This window comes from Trichoplusia ni, chromosome 18 (assembly GCF_003590095.1).
Source record: "Trichoplusia ni isolate ovarian cell line Hi5 chromosome 18, tn1, whole genome shotgun sequence".
Classification (NCBI taxonomy): domain Eukaryota; kingdom Metazoa; phylum Arthropoda; class Insecta; order Lepidoptera; family Noctuidae; genus Trichoplusia; species Trichoplusia ni.
Genome location: NC_039495.1, coordinates 8,033,897 through 8,056,707, shown reverse-complemented (window position 1 = coordinate 8,056,707; position 22,811 = coordinate 8,033,897). Strand labels below are relative to the sequence as shown.

General features: G+C 33.4%; 1 protein-coding gene and 1 non-coding gene across 3 annotated transcripts in view; both read left to right on the top strand.

Annotated features, from left to right (window-relative positions):
• Window positions 1-22,811, top strand: part of LOC113502885 (somatomedin-B and thrombospondin type-1 domain-containing protein) — a 64,042-nt gene that overhangs the window by 16,155 nt on the left and 25,076 nt on the right. The window contains exon 2 of one of the 2 annotated variants that reach the window (XM_026884626.1): window positions 9,567-9,977. In XM_026884626.1, the coding sequence (XP_026740427.1) occupies window positions 9,746-9,977 (232 nt within the window). In that variant the 5' untranslated portion in view covers window positions 9,567-9,745. Of the gene's footprint in view, window positions 1-9,334; window positions 9,978-22,811 lie in introns of those variants that run through there. The other variant, XM_026884627.1, reaches the window with a different exon arrangement.
• On the top strand, window positions 8,910-8,981 carry Trnat-cgu. The gene has a single exon. It is a non-coding gene; the product is annotated as a tRNA-Thr (tRNA).

Genomic DNA, 22,811 nt, shown 5'->3' with positions numbered 1-22,811 from the left:
TTTTATAAATACCTATGTTATGTACGCGAATTGTCGCTGAAATAAAATATTTTCAAACTTTCCGCATTAAAAGTATTATTATTAATTAAATTTATTTTCCGCATTAATTAAATTTATAAATTTTTTAAATTTATTTTATTTTATTTTTTATTTTATTTTATTTCAATAGGTACAGATACAGATAACAGATTAATATAGTACAAAAAATAAGAAAAGATCTTCATAACAAACTATGAGTGAACCTGAAATCCGATTACAACTGTACACGACACTTATAATAAACAATGCTTCGTTTTACTAAAAATTAAGGTAACCCTTATGACTAATTAAGGTTAAATTACAACTGAACATAAACAATAAGCCGAATAGCGGTAAGTTAACAATTTGGTGGATTACTAAAGTTACATTTTCTTGTAATGAGAGAGAAAAGATTTGAATGCACTTAATTTATCATGAAAAATATCGGTTTGTGAGCAGATAGCGTTATAGTTCTTACACATTCTATGCAATGGGTTATTCTGAGATACATTGTTGTTGCTTGCAGGAACAACAATGTATCTCAGAATCTCTTATAAATTTAATTAAAAATGTTTCTAAGATTAACGCAATTACTTTAAAATTAGATTTATTTTTAATTAAAACAGTATCCATACTATCACTGGCATTTAAATAAGCGTCCAATCTCAGAGAAAAAAACGATACTCAATAGACTCCGTTTGAAAATAGATCGATTTTTATTTTTCACACATCACATTAGTAAACATTCATTTGATTTTTTTTACCATTATTTCCTTTTTTTTCAAACAAACGGGCCGTGTAAACAGCCAAGCATGTACCCAGGCAGACATAATTTGATACTGTATTATTTTTAAATGAACACAAAATGTTTTGTGGGTTTCCTCCCGCGTGTATCACGTTTGGTAGGTACCGGAAGTCATGTTTAATTTGTAATTAGAATTCCGGGCTCTTGTCGTTCTTTGGAATATTTATATGAAATCTTTGAATGTGGAATTTTGGAACGTGAATTCAAATCCTTTATTTCTTTTATTTATTTTTATCATTGGCGTTATTTTGGGCCATGAAACATGTTTTATTCAGAAACGTGGTTTTTAAGTAATCTCGAACATACTAATCGTTTACGGCGGCGTTTTGATATTTTGATAATAAAGCTTCTTAGATGATAGTTTTAGGGCGACAATGGTAAAAACATAATCATTAATTGAAAAGTATTGAAATCTCTGGCCGTCAAAATAGTACAAGTAAATCAAATCATTCGACATGTTAATAAACAAACTGACTAATATAATGGAGAAAACGTTAAGTATTTAGTGGGATAACGTTCTTATCTAACCACCCCCCCCCCTCCCAAGAGAGTCGCGGGCAACTCGAAACACTATCTTCATAACGTATGGTGAACTAGGGACTTCACAATTTCTACTGAATAGGTAAAATTGTATCTATATTGTTACTAAGATATTAATAATATGAAGGCATGTTACACACATCTGTATCTGCATCTTATTTTAAAGTAAAGACGTATTTTAAACATCGTTACTAAACATGGAAATGAATATGTTTAAAACAACAATGAGAAGTTCTTGGCAACTGTTACACTAAGTGAAATATTCACAAAGGTTAAAAAAAAACAATTAAAAAAAACATCAAGAGCTAAATCTTCATGTTGTGTTTTTATCCTGAATTGAATGCCCTTTTTGCTGTCATGAAATACACTTTCTCGAGGCATAACTTTTACAGCTGTTAGTTTTTTTTTAATTATTCGGAAAACAGAAACAAGAGGAACATAACCGAACTTCTCGTATTTGCTGAAAACCAAAGAGACACATAAAGCAGTTAGTCAAATACGAGTTAAGTTAGTTAAAACAAGCTTTATACCAACAAAAATGATTATAACATGGTTTGCAGCAGGATTACGATTGCGGAGTTTGTCAAAACCTCACCACACTGCGGTGATATGCGGTCGTAAATTGTTTTGTACGAATTAAAGCCTTATTTCATTGGATTATGTATGTGTGTGTGTGTCTATTTGAGGTTATTTTGAAGTGGTTAGTAATGACGTAAATTAATAGTAAGGTATAATGATAGGAGATATAAGTATAAGAAAGGATGTGTATGCACGAGGTGCAGTTTTGATTCCAACGCAGGCTTGCAAAGTATCATTGTGGCTTTTTAAAGTTTTTCAATTAAAATCAACTTTTTTATTTTAAATAGTTCTTTTTTGAGGCAGTTTTAAAACGTTCTATTTCCATTCAGTAATGACTCTAGGTGCACGGTTTCAAAATGTCATTCCTCTGGAGAAGAACCATAGAATTCTATAAGTTATATGTACTCTCTTAATAAACTCTATTAAGACCCTGACAAACATAAACTAAGTGAAGGAAAACATCGTGAGGAAACTTGGATTACGAATATTAAAATCTGAGATCGCCAACCCGCGGTGAGCCAGCGTGGTGATCAATGCTCAACTCTTCCACATTCGGGAAGGGACTGCACTCAGGAGTGGGACGTATATAGGCTGTTATTATTATATTTCGTAGGTCGACTGATTAAAACACGAACATCAAAAATTATTCTCCGCCCTCGACTTAAAAACTATTAAATCTCAATCCGCTCAAAAGCATTCCTAACTCCATATAGAACCAATTTATTCACCTGATTAGTTTCAAATCGATCCAAATAACTAATTGCCGTAGTTCGAAATTCACTAAAGCAATAGTTTCAAGGATTAACACGTCAGATCATTAGATGCGCTTAAACTTGTTCCTGGGTTACTTGCACCCAGGTGACGTCAAACTAGACTCAAATGACAAACAGACTGAATCCACTGCGATGACCGTAAACTCTCCAACTAGGACTATTGCCGTCGTGTAAGCGAGACACCGCTATGCTAGTTGTGCACTCTCTCGCTCTTACAATGGGATTTCTCTTAGTAGCTCCAACGTACGGTATGCGTAGGTGCGGGATTTTGCAACTATATCAAACTAGTTATAGCCTGTTAAATATAGTTTGGGTTTTGTGACAGCTGTCAACGGAAACGACGAAGTAACGTTGAATGGGGTGGGTTTTATGATTTATTCTCTTTTTTTTAAGGGCAAGTTTCAAAAAGGAAAGTGCACAAAAATGACACTTATAATACACCTCTTGATCTAAAACACTAGTTAATATTTTAATCAAAATGTGATGAATTACGTATTCAGGTCACACTGAATTAAGAAAAGATATAGATGTGACAGTCGATAAAGTTAAATTATTTTGTAAGAAATATATATTATATCATTTTTATAAAATATAATAATATATACATAATATATATAAAAATATAATATCATTTTTTATATTTTGTACAAGACTAACAAACAGCTACGTCACCAATATATAAAGCCATTTATGTATTTGAACACTCTGTTAAACACATACACGACGTTCTAAATGAACTCCAAATTCAAATTTGACATATCTAATGTCAACGGCTAACACTCCGCCATTTGTCTGAACTATAGAGTAGTAGAGTAGTTAGCATTAAAATTAATCGAGTCACCCAATTCGATTGAATCGATTTCTCTCAGCTTTGAAACTAGTATTCGATCATAGGTAACGTTAGTTGGGAATTGCCGTTTTGGTAATTGGGACGTGTATTGAGAAATTTTGGTTGCCAGTTGCCATTGAGACTGAATGATTGGTGTGTTTATTGGACTAGCTATTGCCCGCGACTTTGTCCGCGTGGTTAGAAGATATAAATGTATACCTGCCTTGTTTCTTCCACATTTATCCTCCATTTATCTTTGCTCCTATTAGTCGCAGCGTGATGGTATATAGCCTAAAACCTTGCTCGATGAATGGTCTATTCAATTCAATTCGAATTTGAACCAATAGTTCCTGAAATTAGCGCGTTTAAACAAACAAACTCTTCAGCTTTATGTATTAGTATAGAGTATAGATTCATGGTATCGAGTAGGCACTTCAAATATTAGGTGCCGAAACTTCTGAGTGGCGCTAATGTGTTGAATATTCCAACTCTCAAAGAAAATGATGTCTTCGATTGAAACAAGTCAACCGTAAAAAGCGAAAGTGGATTCGCTCTTTTAAAGAAAATTACTTAATGAATGGCAAGTTGATGGTTGGGAGAGAGTGAATATAAACTTTATGAGTACCCATCGTAAACTATGAATAGTTATAAGTAGTATTCAGGTATCCAATTTATGACTATAGAAATTCCTTGAATAACTCCATAAGAAGGTTTAATGTATGCTGTAAATTTTAGATTTCAATTGGCCATAATATTTATTAATTAACATTATACTCACGCGTATATATCGCAATTGTCCCATAAGTTTCGGAAACTATTTAGACAATCCCGATAAGGCATGAGTAAATATACGTATGGCGCGGCGTGAGTTTATAAAGAACTTCATCCTGCCTCTCCTTCCTCATGCCTCATATTTTATTGGCTTACGGAAAATACTAGTCAATGAATTGTTTTATTTTGGGAGTAACCCGCTAATAAAATAGGAACTACCTCATGGTTGTTTACTTGCGGTATCATTATGCAAAACAGGATCATACCTTAAAAAGTGAATCAAAATGTTTGCCATGAAAAAATGGGATAATGTTTGATGAATTATTCATGTTCAATACATAGATTATCTTTGATCAGTTTAAAGACTTATTAGTTGTTTTTTTTTCATCAAAATATTTTGTTTTTGTAAGACTGTGCCAGTCACCATCAAGTACAACGTAATTTGATTTTATATACAAAATTAACAAAAGAGGCTTTTATATGCTGTAGTTAATTGTTTTATGCTACACGCCCCTTCGTAAGTATCCCTTACATTGGACAAGCTTTTTTAATATGTACTGTACGATCCAGGCTTACCTCTGACAAAATCGAATACTGTTTCATTCGTATTGAGATCAAGCTGGCAGCTTGGAACTCAACTCTAGCGCCAATTAGTACAGCAGCCCTCGTTGCAACTAAATTCCATCGACAGCTTGCGATGGTGATGACACTGGATCCCCATTCATTTAAGGACAAAATCTAATCAGAACGAAACAAGAAAAGCGTGTCTATTTTTCCCACTTAAAAGATGCTAAATAAAGGATATATGCTTTTAACTACTCTCGCACCTATTTTTATTCCATTTGTATTTCGCCATGGAACATTTCGTTTCATTTCACGCAGGTCATAAATTCAAATCTTCCAAATAAACAGCCTAAACTTGAGTTAAAATCTCATACAACACACATAAGTCAAACTCAAGAACAAGTTGCTATAAGTCTATTACACGTCATTAACCAATTACGTAGTTAAACATGTTACAACATAACTTTGTTTTTCACACCATTTGCTTCAAGATTACACAAAAGCTTTAATGTGGGTGAAATTCAATGTAACAGAGTCGCTGAGTATGATGTGATATGGACTTTTCTTTAATAACTTTCAAAAGACGGATTCGTAACTTGTTAATTTAGTCATGAGTATTCATCGGGATCGCCCGACTAGTTTAGAAAGAAACCGGAGTTATCATGTCAATCATCAGCTGATGCAGCGGTGAGATTGTGAATTGAACTCATGTTCATGATTAAATAGGATTAGTTGGATCCGAAACTAGTCGGGCGATTTGAAAAAAAAACGTGGGTCAACCATTGTGAAACAATTGTGATGATAGAATTGGACCGATTTTTTTACTTTGTCTAGACGTATTTTCGAAAGAAGGGTAACTAGCAGTTGTTGTTTTCAAATCAATCATTCAAAGCAATTACTGAGTTAAAGTTTTGCGTCGCGTTACCTATTGTGACCCAGACAAATGGTGTTGTGAAGATCAGATAGGTCGCTTTATAGAAAATACAACCCTGTTGTTATTTTTAAATCCTTTTGTGTCCTGAAATATATAAAAGTCGTGTTTGAAATCTAACCATGTACCACAATAATTGATCGAAAACAGAACAAAATTAAATACCTGAGATTAAGTTAAGAATTGCATCTATATCGATATCATGTCATAATGTTTTATCCCAACAGAAATACTACCAGAACCGTACATTTCGTATTTCTGGAATGTCTTTCTCACTGACTGATTGACAGGTAACACTCAGAAAGCTATTGAGGATGCAACACATTTAGATGCCACTCCTGAGAGGTTCAAATGATACGGAAGTGTTTTTAAAACTTTCCCCAAGAGATACTATATGGGAAAACGGGAAAATAGGGAAGTTTTAATACCCTATAGACCAGTTGTATAAGCATTGATAAAGCTATGAAAAAGCCATGAAACCTCTTTGTTATAAACGCCTGTCAGCGTTTTTCCTTGATTTGAGGAAGGGGAAAACGTTTTGATTTGTCATCATGTGCAATTCTTCAAATCAGATGGTAGCTTATCTTTTTTTGCCTCTTTTATCTTAATATGCAGTGTTTAAGCTACACTGGAAATGTATTGTACTTTTTGGCAAGATTTTATACCATTCTGTAAATACATTTTTTTATTTTACCACCAGAATGCCACCATTCAGGCATTCTATTGCTCCTCCTTTTAACGGAACTGTGTTTGAGCAACTCGAATTACAGATGACGAAACCGCAATATCTCCCATCTTAACTTAACACACCCTTAGAAACTTCCCATGTTTTGATTAATAATTCAAAAACAGTCAGGAACACACCTAACGAACTAAACTTTACCGTTTCAAATAATTTGTTATACATTACATATAAGAAGTTTAAGGTTTGCGGGGACTAAGTATTTTCATTATTAACTTGCCCGCTAAAAGATTGAGGAAAACTTCGGGTATTTAATTAAAATATCCGAAGTTTTGTTTTTCCGGAGGTTTCTTGGTCGTAAAACTAAGACGATGGGCAGATGTTTCTCTACCTCATTTTGTTGAGCTACTTTCGTACCTGAAAAAAGTTTTAGTTAGTTATGAGAATCTTCTTTTATATTCCTTTTAGCTCTAATACGTAGAAATACAGCATGCGATATTTATAACATTAGATAGATAATGCACCTAGCGTCATCATTGTAACGTTTAAGGTAGATTAATATTTAAAAGGAGGCCTTTATGTATTTTTTTTTTGTATATTATGATATCTCACAAATAAACATATTTTTTACTTTACATTGTGTTGGAGTTGCAGAACACTTTAGACAGTATACATTCATATGCCATTCAAGTCAACCGTTAAATTGGATATAAGCTTCCAGATCTCATACAACGCCATTCAAAAGCTACAAAGCCTTCGTTAAGACTGTCTAGTTTGGTTGATTGCTTGTCACTATACTATTCCTTATGTAGAATCCGAATTCTACAACCGCCTTTTGAAATAAAACTATTACTGTTGTTAGAAAGAGACAGCTATATCCTGTGTAGAGCGCTGTCTCGCTCCGACAATAACTTTTTTGTTTTAGGAGATGGTGGTAAGGGTTGGTAGCAGCTAGCTTTTTTTAAAACACATATTTGATCGGTCCTCTCGTATGCTGCCTGTTTGACTAACAAATTCTCCCATTGTTTGTTCATTCAATTGTTTGTGCCACTTGTTAACGAAATGCCAGTGCCTTTTTTTTTTTAAAAAAAAGTTTTTATCGACGATAGAAATTAAACAATTGAATTTTAGGAGTGACATGTTTTGGTCTGCGTGTGGATGGTGAAAATTGTTTTTTTTTTATGTAGATGTTTTATAATGCTAATTAGGAGTTAATATTAGACAAAAATATTAAAATTATAAGTCTAAAATATAGATATGAGGCAAGATGGTTAATTCATATGACTTATATACGTACGTTATACATATTTTTTTAATTTAATGAGGACTATTGCCAGCATTTTCTGCTTCCGATAGTATTTGATGGATAGCTTATCTAGTAACAGAAATATTTTCAAAATGGAACCAGCAATTCCTGAGATCTCTGAGTCCAAACAATAGAAATAGTAAACTTTATAATTCCTGCTGTAGTTTATTATAAATACAGAGGAGAATACTCACATTGTTAGAAAAAAAACGGTACAACAGTGATTAGAGGGTTAATGAACTTTGTTGTGATAACATTTGGTAGGATTTTTATCTATTTAAGGCCAAGCGACAATGTTTATAAGTCATAGGAATCTGTTAAAAAGGTCATCTTCATGTACTTTTGCTATAATACAAATATACTTAATTAATATTGTTCATGATAAAAAGAGGTGAAAAATATAAAAAAATAAGATTTTGAAGCATTATAATCCAAAGCTTTCAAGTATTATGAGTAATAGATAACTGATAAACATACTTACATATTTTTAAATAATTACATCCAGATACGGAATAAATAAGATGCTCCTAACATAAAAAATGGCCTATGTAAGAATCGAACCCACGATCTCTGATATATCAGTCCAAGCCACAAACCACTAGACCAACAGGCCTATAAAACCATTAATATAAATAAAAACTTATCTTTAATTACGTGCTAATTCCATTTACAAATTCTAAATAATAAAAAAATATACGACATGATAATGGAATCGTTATTCAGCCAGTTTTTTTATTGTAAAAAAAGTAGGAATGTTTGACTGTAAAAAAAGCTGTTAAAAGCCAGTACTTATTGGAACAGACTTAACCGCATCCCCTTTAACTTAACTTATCAGTAAACGTGAAACTAGTTGGTTAAGTTCGTGAAGGTTAGTGACCTGCTTCTGTATCCCAGACATTTTTTTCTTTCTTTTTCGTTCATATTTTAGGCCTCAAAAAGAAATGAATAATACTTTTTGGAATACAGATTATAACGTATTTTTTTTTTAATTTAATTTATCAAATCTGTTTAATTATATTATTTTGGAAATTTATTAATTAAAAAAGTTTTATGAAAAGAGTTTGTATGTCATCCCCATATACGATAGATAAATTTGCTCGTATCTGCACAAGCCTCTTTAGCTCAGTGGTAGAGCACTGGTCTCGTAAACCAGGGGTCGTGAGTTCAAACCTCACAGGAGGCATTAATGAAAATTATATTTTGTCCGTTTTATGTAGTACATTTTTGTATATTTAATTAATTAAATGTATTTATAAGGACGGTTTTTACTTTTATCTTAGATATTTAGAACTTACATAATGCCATCCCAATTAAGGTTGTGTTTTTTTATTTCCAATATTAAAAAGAGGAAAGTTTGTGAGTCTGCGGTTCGTTTGCTACATGCTTATTTTTAATCAGCTGGATATATTTTTATTAGTCATTATGGAGATAGCTCTTTTAATTAGCACGCCGGACAATGTTTGTATCTAAAATCGATATTTTCGTATTTAATTTAACTTGAATGAAAAACTTTGTACTTCTATATGACCCTAAAATGATTGAAGCAAAACATAAATGTTCTCCTGAATTCACAACATCTACAGGATTATTAATAGTACAAAATGAGATTGTAAGTGAAATGTAACTTGAATTCACAACAAATAAGTAACAACCAGAGAAATGAAAAACATGGCTGTCATAAAACTTTAACAGAAGGAAAAGTTAAGAAAAGGAAAGAAACAAGTTACGCTCGAACGCAACCCTAACGATATTTAATTTTTTGTTACAGAACTGGCCGCTCCAAGAAATTCAAATTCGGAATGACATAACAATCCGGCTACATATTCGAAAAATTTAAACAACCATAAAGTTCGTTTAGTTTCAAGTTTTTTTAAATTAAAAAAAATATTTCTTAGTCGATTTAGCAGATTGAAGTTTTTGTAAGTTTTGAGGTTACTAAACATCAAAATGCTTCGTTACTGGTTGTGTTTCGCGAGTGCAGTGTGTCTGGCGGGGCATTGCGGGGCTAATTACTGTAGGGACGCCAATCTGTGTTGTCCCGGGAGAGATAGCTCGTGTGTCGTACAAAAAGCCCACCAGAATGCCATAATTGAAGACTTGACGGACAAGCCGTGCTACTGTGACCATGCTTGTTTGAAACTCGGGGACTGCTGTCCTGATTTCCGGGAAACGTGTGGAGGTAAGCCTTTTTGTAGAGTATTCACCTTAATTGACGTGTAGCAGAATAACCTTGTGCGGACTGCGGATTGGGTAGGGAATGGTTGCGCTCCGTATTTAGTCGATTTTTCTTTTGGTACGTTTGAGTTTTGACAAAATAATGTCGAGTGATGCGTATACATTATTATTTTTTAATTTACTTCAAAAAATCGTACATTGAGCAAATAACTTAACAAAATAAATATTACAGATATAATCACTGCATGTATAATACGGTTTGGAAAAAGCTAGGGAAAAAAAGAACTCAAATTTCCTAATTTAATTCACAAATAACGTTTAATAATCAACTATTATTGTTTTGGACTAGTCGCGAAATTAACTCATGGCAGCCATTGTTCTATCATAGCCACAATATTAGGCCGACACAATAACGTCAGTTACCCACACATGTTAATTAAACTTATTACAGTTTTAGGCAATTAGGCTTTAATCTAGATAGCTTTACATTAGTACCTAATTAATCCTGAATGCTGTTAACTGTTGTTAAAGAGTAATTCATGTTTTAACGGATTAAATACGTCAGCGTAACACATTAGTGTTAATTTTAAAAGATATACGGTCTTTGTGGATTTGTAGACTTTTTTTTGCTAAGTCTGTTGGTGTTATTTTTCTTCGTGTATAGTTAAAAGTATTAGAATCATCTAGTATTAAAATCAATATGCTTGCATTTTGTAAGGGTATCTATATCAAATTATAGCAAAATATTTCCTTAGATACTTATCTTATTTAGTCTGTAACCACCACAGGTAAGTAATTAAGCTAACAAAAGCCGTTAAACAAGAAGAAAGAAAAAACAAACAACGGTTATCATAATTTAAATAAACGTTCGAAATTCGAGCCTCGAATTTGTGGACAGCAACCAAACAGGTCGGTAACCCACAATCGAAATACAAAAATAACTGGGAAATCCCCGCGAGCCTTTTAAATCCTACTTTTAATCCTTTTCATACTCTTATTCAAATCCAATTATGCGAAATTCTTCCGATGATTAATTTTTAATCTGTGCTCTCTAAAGGATAATAAATCTTTTTCGTGAAAAATATAATTTATTATTTTAGCTCGGATACTGAATGATATTGAATTTCAACTGTGAGCGGTATTCAGTAGAGCGGAGAAGAAAATTTAATATATTATGAAATTTAATGCAATTTTTGATCCCGACATGTTGGAAGAATATTTTATAGTTCGTCAGCCAGAGGCCGGTCTTAACTAAAAAGTATTTCTTAGAACCAAGGACACACAAAAACATTAAAGGCAAAATCAATACAACAAAAAAAGTAATTGTAAAGATAATTATTAGGTAGAGTATGAGAGGAAAACAAAACAGTAATTTCCAATATAATTACACATTACGGTGAATTCTAAATGACGGTACACAACATTAATTATTGTTCAGAACCAGGTGTTCTAATTGCAAAAACATGTTATAGGCAGTTCGAAATTGTGTCGACAAAAAAGATAAAATGAAATTCTTTTTTTTTTGGGTTTCGTTCGCAAAGGGTAAAAACGGATACATATTACTGAGGCTCCGTTGTCTGTCTGTCCGTCACCAGGCTGTATCTCTGTTCACCTCTGAATTGTGTAAGTTTCATTAGATTTCAGAATTCTAACTTATTATTCGTTACTGAAATTGGATAAAAGTATGTGTTTTTTACTGCCTTAAAAAAAGCCTTGACACTTGTTTCCTAATAATCTGTATTTTTTACTCTTTTTTACTCCATGCCGGTATTGTTTTGTGTTTGTTGTTATGGAACCTATGCCATGCAGTGGGTCTGTGCTTATGTATCATTATAAACATTATGATTATACTAGACTAGCTGTTGCCCGCGACTTCGTCCCCGTGGGTAGAAGATATAAGTTATGTATTATAACTGCCCTGTTTTTTTCACATTTCCCACTGTATCTTCGCTCCTATTAGTCGCAGTGTGATGGTTTATAGACTAAAGCCTTCCTCGATGGAATTCGATATTCAATACAAAATAATTTTTCAGTTTGGACCAGTAGTTCCCGAGATTAACGCGTTCAAACAAACAAACTCTTCAGCTTTATATATTAGTATAGATTTTATTACATCAGCCGTTTTACACTTATTCAACATTTTAATACCGATAAAATTTGACCGAGTAAAATGTTTCTATAAATAAATTTTACAAAGAACTAGATACTCATTTAAATCTTTATACTTTTTGTGAAAGCCCAAAGCCAAACATAATTTTTGTATTGAACTTGGCTCTCCTTTTTGTAATTATATTTTTTTAATACCTTTACTAACTCAAAATCTTCCTTAGCTATTATAGTTTAAGATGGGGACCAGGCTGTACTCCTAACTACGTTTGCTTCATTAAGGCTGTCGCAGGCTGCTATTGTTGCTGCAATGACGTCGGATGGGCAGCCCGAGAAAATGAGATTTGATTTACTGGTAATAGGCAATATAAACAATGTAATGAAAGGAATAAGTCTGTTGTTATATAGTTGCATAAGGGTTCTGTTAGTTTTCGGTTTTTCTTAGGATTCAGTACCCTAGGGTAATGTCCTAGTCTAATAGGGTTTTGACAGGTGTGTTATTCCACAACTTCATGAGTGTCTACAACTGGTTGCAAAACGATTATAATCAATTATGTTTAAATAATTATAAATAACATTCCCATAGCAAAGAGACTGCAAATTTAATAATACAAATTCATGTTTAATTCTGAATTGACATAAAATCTTTTACAACCTCAAAAACTGAAAAACAAACAAATATTTAATTAAAAATGCTGTTGTAACTGTAGAAACCTCTGAAATACGAAAAAAATGTTTTTTAATATTTTGCGAAGGTAATAACAGACTAATCCTCTCGTAATACAGTCTGAGCCCTGCACCCTTCGCCCTCCACCCTCACAACCTCCCTTTACGCCCTTTATAAATCCTGGTTTGCATACACCCTGTATTATGACGCCTTTGCTTTTAAAGAAAAAAAACGTTCGTGTAAACTCGTGTGGGTTCGTGTTACTTCGTATATTAGTTTATGGATATAACAGTCGGTTGTTTAGAGCATTCGTAATTCAAATTATGAATCGTAAATATATTTGTTTTTTTTTGTTTCCGTTTCGGATTACTTTTTTGATCATAATAATATTTAATTGGTAACAATGACCATTTATTTTAACAATAACGTTATTCTGTAAATTACTAAATATAAAAAAAATGATATTGGTTGGACTGTTACTGTAACTGAAGCTAGCTAAAAAATCTTCTCTACAGACTTTTCCTTTATCAAAAATCATGAAAATATCATATAATATTTTAGAAACAAAGCCCGGAACGTAATATTAACCTGAACATGAATTTACAGTTCATTAAAACATAGATATATAAAATACAGGTTCCATATAATTTGTCGCGATTCCGCGAAAGCATTAATTCCTTTAACAAATGGAGCGCGAGTTTCATTACTGCTGCGAGATTACATTTAATCACGTTTTTAATATCTGAACTCAAGTGTATTTTGAGGTTAGGATGACATTTGTACGTGTTTGACATTGACTATACTTTTATGTACCTACCTACTTGAAGCAAAGGAAATATTTTATAAAGCCAGTATATAATATCAGCTTATAACAGGGATGTCGACTGGGTATAAAAGGAAAAAATGTAATTAGTCCCTCAGTTAGATAATTGAAAAGTATGAGACACGTATTTTTTCCTTTTTCAGAAAAACTAGAATTGACAAAGATTAACTGCTTTGAAGTTTAGGAGAGGGGAGCTTGTGACGTAACAATATGGTAAAATTTATACATAATCGTGACGTCACGCGTAAGTTTCATTTACTGTAATTTGGTCAATTTTTGTTTGAGGGACAAATAAAAAAATACGTATCCATTATTATACAGAAAACTACAAGACGGACACTGAAAAAATTGTCGTCATCCCTAATGTCTCATTACTGGAGACCTCTCAGCGTTTATTTTGTACTTACATAATTTTTTAATTTGTTTTTTTTTTTTTGTGACTGAATTTAAAGTGACTAGAGTACTATAACCAGGTTCCAGTTTGAAGTTTACTAGAACAAACCAAGTTAGAAAGAAATAACCGTCTAAATGAAAAATGAAAATTTAAATTATTTAAATAATTAAAACATTAAATAATAAAAATATGTTAACGGTAAAACTAAACTAAATGCTTGTCTCTATTGTATTATATGTTTAGAGAGATTCCAAATTCAAACTTGTTTTTTTTTAAAGCTTACGATGTGGTGTTATTATTTTGCTATGTACCAAATAGGTACATATATCAAGATTACGTAGTATAATTTATGTAGTACCGTGTACCTAAAGTACCAACGGTGTTTTGCTCCATTTACCAAGGTCTGAAAGGCAAACGGTCTCGCTCAATGAGTAATGTACCGACGGTAACACTTGTAACTATAACTAATGACTTAACTGCGGTTCTATTTTATTTGTTACCCTTTGTCGCACTTTAAGTCCCATTTGTTAAGCCGGCCCCTTTATGACACATTGCGCAATATTAAGATCAATTATTTTGTTCCATAACTCGAGTGGCAAGTCCAACTCCTGTGATACCCTGTTTGTATGCCCCACCCGTCATATTTATGACCCTACAAAAGTTTGCTTAACTTCGAGAGACATAATTTAGTATTATCTATTATAGTGGTTACATACATAAATGTCTTTTGTAAAAAGGACAACTTTTCGCTTTCTAACTATAACAGCTCTTGTGATATGTAACCTGCACTGGTCTGCATGGTGACAGGTGGAGAGACAACGGTGCCTTTAAAAAAACTTCAGCATTAATCCTTAACTTTCAATTAAGATTAACTGACAGTTTAGAATAAGACTCAAAAGACTTTGTATCAAAAACACTTAAAGCATTCGAAATAATTCAAATAGAATTTGAAATTAATTTAACTTTCGAATATGAATAGCGTTTAGCTTAAAAGGTGGGAATGACATGAATTCTCTGTAGAACGCTTTTTAATTTTAAAAAGAAGTAAAACAATATGGCTGATTTTAGATTTTAAATGGCTCGTAAGTGATTTATAAGTTTTCGGGATTGCGCTGGTGACTTGAAAGGATTAGGAACAAGACTTAGGACTTAATGTCTGAACTAGTTTGAGAGTTAAAGAGATTTCACTAGCGCTAAAGCATTAAAACTGTAATTTTGATAGCGCGAAGTAGCACAGATAAATCTATCACTAATTTTCAGTACCGAAAAAATTGAAATATTTTTTACCGAAACACAAATACTTTTTTTCGGGTTCCCCCCAAATATTTACCCAGATAATAGAAACTTAACCCTATAATGATGTATTACTGAGTCTGTTCGTTTGTCTGTCCGTCACCAGGCTGTATCCCAAGGACCGTGTTAGAACGTCTGTTCAAATGTTAGAGATGACGTATTTGCTGCAGTTATAACAACCAACACCAAATTAACAAAGCGACGGTTGCTAAGCAACGGTTACAAAGCAATGGTTGTAACATTATTCAATTTCGTGTCCACAGAACTTTAAATACCATAATATATGTTTTCTGTAACAATGAAAATTAAAAACAAAAGGATATAAATGTTAAAATGTATTTTGTGTATGATATAATTGATTTATTATGTAAATGTAACAAGTTTGTTTTAATTAAATTGTGTTGGTATTCTTGTTGATGGATAGGCGGGAAACATGGGTTAACATGCTATGATACACATATTCTGTTTTCTAATTTACATGTTTTTGGTTTTAAATAAACTAGGGTTTTTAATGAAACTGTTATTTAGAAAGGTATATTAAGTGCTTTGGCTTTTAAATTGATGTAGGTTTTATTTATAATTGAATTTAAGTGGTATAGTCTTCGCAAATTAGTAAGAGACAGAAACCGGCTTGAAATGTCTGTCTATCTGTCAATTTAAGTCATAATTAAGATGGCTGCCAAGTTTTTTAGGAACTTAGGGATTCAAAACAAAAAAAAATGCATAACTTGTCTGAATCTCATTCGAAAACACTCTTATAATAATTTGATTTCTTATTAAAGAGTCAGACACATTTTTGACACAACAGAATCTATATTGACTTAGAATTGAAAACCATTTAATTTTTTGCTAACCCTTCTAGCCAAGTGTAATTTCTACCATCTTTAGCATCAATTGAAAACGCAGGAATGTATGAAAAAATATAATTTCTTCATTTTGATACTTGATTGTAGGGGTAGGATTAAATCTTTGATCCATTGAACTTAAAAAACATCAACAGATACAAAAATCCAAAACTCCATCGTAACTTATTTGTTTGAATCATTTACGAGGAATCCCGCCAAGGTCCGGGGTACAATAAGAAAACAAGACACTGGTCCCAGCCGGCCACGGTGACGTCATCAAACTAGTTTGCCCTCCGATGAAACTGACGCGGCCAGATCGTCATTTGTTAACGTCAAGATACAATTTACTTACAATGGGAGTTTTATAGAAGCTGTTGGTAATTGAACGGGGAATAAAAAGAGCTGTAAGCGACTGTAGGTTTAGTGGTTAGTTTCCCTGACTGCTACACCTTAGGTCGTAGGTTCGATTAAATCAAAATCGAAATGATTGTACGGTTTCGATTCCCACTGGACAAATGATTGTGTGATGCGTAGTTTGTACTTAAACATTCATTTACTTAATTTCGTTCTACACTGAGACAATACACTAAAAAGGCTGTCAAATGTTAAGTGAAACATGAATTTGTTTCTTATTAAGCTTTTTTATGACTGTAAAAACTGCTTTGCTTAACTTTACGCTTAAATATTTGTTGTTAGAACGGTAGCAGAATTACATAATCTATGATTAACCTTCCAGCTATCACGGTTCATGATATTGAGCCTGGACTGACGTGCAGTCACCGTAGCCTCAGTAATAGGTTTCCATTTTCTTTTATGAAACCCTAAAACCTATTCAATAAAGTTATAAACCTTTGTGTACCCAGGCTATGTATAACAAGTAGCTATTTACATAACCTAAAACTACCTAAGGTTAGGCCCATCAGAAAACAATCACACTTCCAATATACATTCATATAAGTGCCTATCACATGTCATCCCATTTTACTTCATACCTTCATTCTCTAACCTATTTTGTCATTCGTCGTTCATCGTTCACACCGCACCTTGTCATTTGGGCCACGTAGCGAAAATGTAGGGCTTAAGGGGAACCAAAACGTGACAACCAAGACATGATTGACTCAGCTTTTGATCTTTGCGTGAAGTCTTTTAAAACTAATAAACAATTGCCACATTGATAGCCGAGTGGTTGAGGTCATCACGGCAAGCTCACAGAGCGCAACGTGTCGCGGGTCCGATCCCCGCGTAGGACAAGCATTTGTGTGATCCACGAATTCTTGTTTTGAGTCTTAGTTTTACAAAAAAAAGTAAACACATTTTTTTTTCAGTTTCATTAATACGTCAAACAAGTAATACCTGTAGGAATCTATCAAATCAACTGTTGTCCATCAAACATGTATGCGTCAAAACAAATTACGTCGTGTCAAACACGTTTGTACGTCCCCGTGACCCATAATGGATATTTCCTATGTTTGACAGCCATCCTTGCTCGGGGCAGCATAAATAAATCCGCCTAAATCAACACTGGACGTCGAAAACATTTTACCGAAAAAATTTGGGTAAATTCGCTTGTGGTTTGGGTTTTGCAGTTTTAGGCTAAAAATGTTCGGGAATATTGACAGGATTTTTCTATTCCGTTCAGTCGATTTTGTGGCTGTATGACGTACTGCCTTTGCGGTTTTGCTTTTTTTACTTGTTTGTTACAACTTATGATTTGTGTCAGTGTTGAAAAGTTTGAAATACTATTTCCTTTCTGTGTATTTGTTTGCAACATAAACGCATTCAAAAAGTTCTCGAATTGTTCACAATCACACTAAATTTTTTATGTTATACAATCCTACGATGCTATGAGTATGCTACGAGTACATTTGAATTAAGTAGTTTAATTAAATTAGCGGTTTACCCATGCGTATTTATCGGGATTACTATAAAAACAAGTATCATAAGCTGTAAATTACAAAAAAATAACTATTGCTGTTTTAATTTTATTTCCTATCGTCATCAGAAACCGGCCAAATGCACACAATACTATACAAAAATATCTCGAAACAGGAAAACATACACTTATGTACATCGGCTATCAACTTACTTCAAACAGGAGGCGGATCTCAGAACTTGGAGCTAGACTAACCAATTTTCGTGATTCTTTTTCATTCGAAAATGACATAGCTATAATTTTGTAACATAAAAATCATTTAATTTTACTTAATAGTTTTTATTTGGAGTCGCTTCTATACTTTTGATGTTAAAAAAAAACATTCTTCTACACCAAACCAAACTACAATAAAAAATCGTATCAATATTCGCATAATGTAACCTAACAACATTCCCCACAACCCACCTTCGTCACACGCCCCTATTCATGAGAGACAGGCTATATCACTCATTGACGAGACTAGGCGACGCGCGCGGCGTCCGCCATTTTATTAACTTGACGAGCTATAAATAAGACGGTTCCGTACATATGTTCATAGGGATCCCTTATTCATCACGCCGGGACATATCAGCATAATGTGTTTGGGGTTTGTGTGTATGTGTGTTCCATCATCCCTGTATTTACTGCTTATGGTAAACAGAGGTGGGTGTGTAATAGACAGGTGGGATTTGATAGGGATGGAAGTGTTAATGGTGAAAAGTTTGTGTTAATAATAATCTACTGTCTTTCTTGAATTGAGACACATTACACAGCAGTAGTGGTAATTAAAAAACTAATGTAATAATCGAAAATGTTCACACAGACAAACTGACACCATATTTTTTTATTAATATTGTTTTCGTCAATCCGAATTGAATAGCCGGTGATATTTTTAAAATGCGGAATATGCATGATGCGGCAACAGATATACAATTAATATCATTTTACGTTAACATAAAATAAAATATGAAAGGAGAGTATATGAGAGATATAGAGTTACAAAAAACCAACCGGAACGACAAACAAACAAACATGCAAACAAGAAAGTGAGTGTATAAAAATGTGGGAAGAACATGGGAATAGATTCACCTTATTATTCGAACCCACCCTTTTATACTCTAAAATTTCAGCCTGAATTTAACCCTGGTACCATACAGTGTACATAGTTAGGTAATCTATACCTCGGCACTAAACAAACGGTGTCACAGCTTCGATAAGTGGACTCTGGAAAATGGGTCATCACTGCTTTGGGCTACGTGAAATTACCTCTATGAAGTGTATGACCTATGAGGTTTGTTAGAGGTAAGCAAAATGGTTAAACTAGGCAGGAGGTAGTGTTATAATCATTATACATATAGAGATAAGATAGTGCTAGTTATGCTAAGTTTGGCTTTTGTTGTATTTTGAGAGAGTCAACATCTTTAGTGTCACTTTAAAGTCGTTAATTTGAAAAAGTCTCCATACAAATATGCTAGACTTAAAAATAGTGGATGAGTGACTTTTATTATTAGACAAATAAGAACTAGAATCGAGGATAAGCAACCCAGTACGGGTCGGAAAAAGATGATAGGTGAGCGATTCTTGCTAATTTGCTTTTCTTTTGCCTGTTCAGCGACCCCCTTAATGTCGCAAGTCCGACTCGCACTTGTCCAGATTTTTTTCAGCTTTTCGGCTTATTGCTCAGTACTCTGCTTTTCAGTAATCACAAATTTATACATACAACCATAAATGCAGAACCAAATAGGATTGAGAGGTTTATAACGGTGAGTTCATTAAAACGGTTACCCGTTAACCCTATCTCTGATAATTAACGTGCTCGTAACATACTGCTAGTTACCTAGTACCGGCAGTGGCGAGATGATTTATTAGATGTCATGGCGACTTATACAGAGTGTGTTAGCTTTGGAGACAGAATATGTGTGGTGTGTAGAACGTAAATATGATATTTTATACTTCCACTGAAAGAGGTAGTAGACAAGGAAGTGTGAAGTGAAGGAGATATATTATGTACATATGAGTTTCAACAAGTCTTATTATATAACTAGCTGCTGCCCGCGACTTCGTCCCCGTGGGTAGAAGATATAAGTTATGATTTAGGTATACCTGCCCGGTTTTTTTCACATTTTCCATTGTATCTTAGCTCCTATTAGTCGGCGTGATGGTTTATAGCCTAAAGCCTTCCTCGATTAGTGATCTATTCAACACAAAAGAATTTTTCAATTTGGACCAGTAGCTCCTGAGATTAGCGCGTTCAAACAAACAAACAAACTCTTCAGCTTTATATATTAGTATAGATATAGATTATGTTTTTGGAAATAGTCCAATATAGTGAAATCAAAATTAGACATGGATTTTCATATCTGTAACTAGCTTTCGCCACATCTGCTGTAGGTACAATGAGTACATAAACTTTCTCTGTCTTTGTTTAAATTCGTTCAGTGGCTTTCGCATGAAAGAGTAACAAACCGCTCTATATTTAATACTTTATTTGATAAAAAAGGTATAAATACTTCTAGATCTCAAATTGAAGTATTTACATTATAATTGTGAATCCTGTCGGGAAACATAAAAGTAGCGGAAAGTATTCTTCCGCATGACTAAGTACTTCTTTCCCCCTTCATCCATCTATCTCACTCTATGGCTATTTTGGACGTAAAGACAAGTTCCTACATCAATAGACATGTTTCAAGTGTCTATTTCCCTTACACACACACTCGCTATGAAGCCGCGTAAAATATTCTCCAAAACAATGATAAAGTTTTATGACTACTATAAAAACTCTTACTGCAATAAACAATGAACATAACTGAAACACTAAAATAAATAGAATACGAGTCATAAACAAACAAACCTAACAAAATATAATAGCAACGCATCAAAAAAGGAGATATTGTTTAATATAGAGGGTTGTTACAACGTAGATACTAACATTTCTCATTTATTCCAACTTTGCGATTATAAATATGCCGGCCGCAATATTAGGGTGTGTATACAAAACAATTTCCCGAACAATTTTTTCCGCCTCGCCCCTTAATTTGTTGCCACAAAGCCCGTCTTTATTTACCAACGCCGTTCATGTGTCTTGTGTATGCAAAGCGCCTTATAAAATTTTAGTGACGCAGGAATAAACGCAGGAATTTCTTTTTAGGCGCATGTGTTAAATAGCTTTACGAGAGTATAACGATAAAGAATTCGTTTCAAATTATGAAACATAAGATGTTTGAAATATGTCTCGTTATGATAAGGAATCTGATTATGTGCCTGTTTTAAGATGACATGTTTAAGCGAGTTGCTATGATGAAAATGGTAGGCGCTTAAAATATGACAACGAAATTTTTGTTATGAAAGAAAAATAAAAATCAAGCATGTTCCTAACATACTTAGGAGAGTATTATGTTACTGAAATGTAAGGTAGCTTTTATAATCGTTTTTGCATGAGTAGAATATCAAATCTGCTCCAAACAATCTTTCAATTTTAATCAGTCTACTAATCTGCCTACTCACTTCAATTGAGTAACAGCTTTTATAAGCCTCGTTATTATTTGGTGCCTATACATGTCTCGTCATTAATCGCATGAAATAGGACACTATTAGTGGACCTACTGCCCACGCCGCAGGTGCATGTATACGCGGCTAATTTCGAACTAAGCCGAAGCGTTTACTCACGGGCTCTCTACAAAGCGAACGATGTTTTAAATTATAAAAATCTAAATGTTTTTATTTCAGTTCCGCCTGTCTGAAGCATATTCGAAACGTTCAAAGTTAAATGACTCTAGTTGTGCGGTTCCAAAATGTCAACAGGACAGCACACAATCGGAACAGCTTTTTTATTATGTTACTCAAAGTGCACTCTAAGATTAATTTCTTAATAATTAGTTATTACAATCGAATTTAATAACAAAGAAGCCCATTTATAAACTTTCTATCAAAAGTAACTTCAAATATTACATTTCGGAGTGCTTTGGAACATTCTAATAAGTTGAAAAAGTCATTTACCTAATATCAATGTACTTTAGAGCTAGAAGAATTTTACTTAATTCTGCAATTAATTAAAAAAAGACATGGATCATAGGTACTACGAACTCTTCTAGTAATTTGCAGTTTGAGAATTGTCTCTCTTCGAAAATGAAATAGTATACTGGTGATCATTCACCTGTGCTTACCATGTAAGCATACACCATACAACATATGTTACAATTCAACCTATCACAATTTATCAGATACAGCCTGGTGCCAGTCAGACCGATAGACATAGGACCACTAGAAACACAGTACCGTTTTACCCTCTACGTCCAGAATGCAAAGAAAAACTGCGTCTAGTCCTATAACGAAAAATTGCATTCAAGAACATTCCACGACCGGTAAAAGGTATTTTTCAAACGATGCAAAATTTTATACTGAACCAGCTACCGGGGTTCCTTGAATTTCTTTTGAGTCAGTGTTGTGAACCCGCCCGGCATATTTCTAAGGAATTGTTGAATTCCTATAAAGTTCCCTCGCTAAGTTCAACCTTTGTAGTACTGAAGCGAAGATATAGAAGTGAATTGCTTTACCCTTTATTATGAGAGCTATGTGTATATCAAATTGCTAGAATTTTTGCACATCAGTGATTGGGAAAAGGGTGAAATGTTTAATATTCGATATTTGCTTTACAATGGTCAGTGTAGGTAAGTCCTTGGCGTTCTTAAAATGCTTTTTTCGGTAAACTTCTTTGTTACTCTTCTCCAGACTTCTCCATCTGACTCCAGACTGTTCTTTGAGCTATTCTTCACCAATTCTTAAAGAAGGTTGATTAATT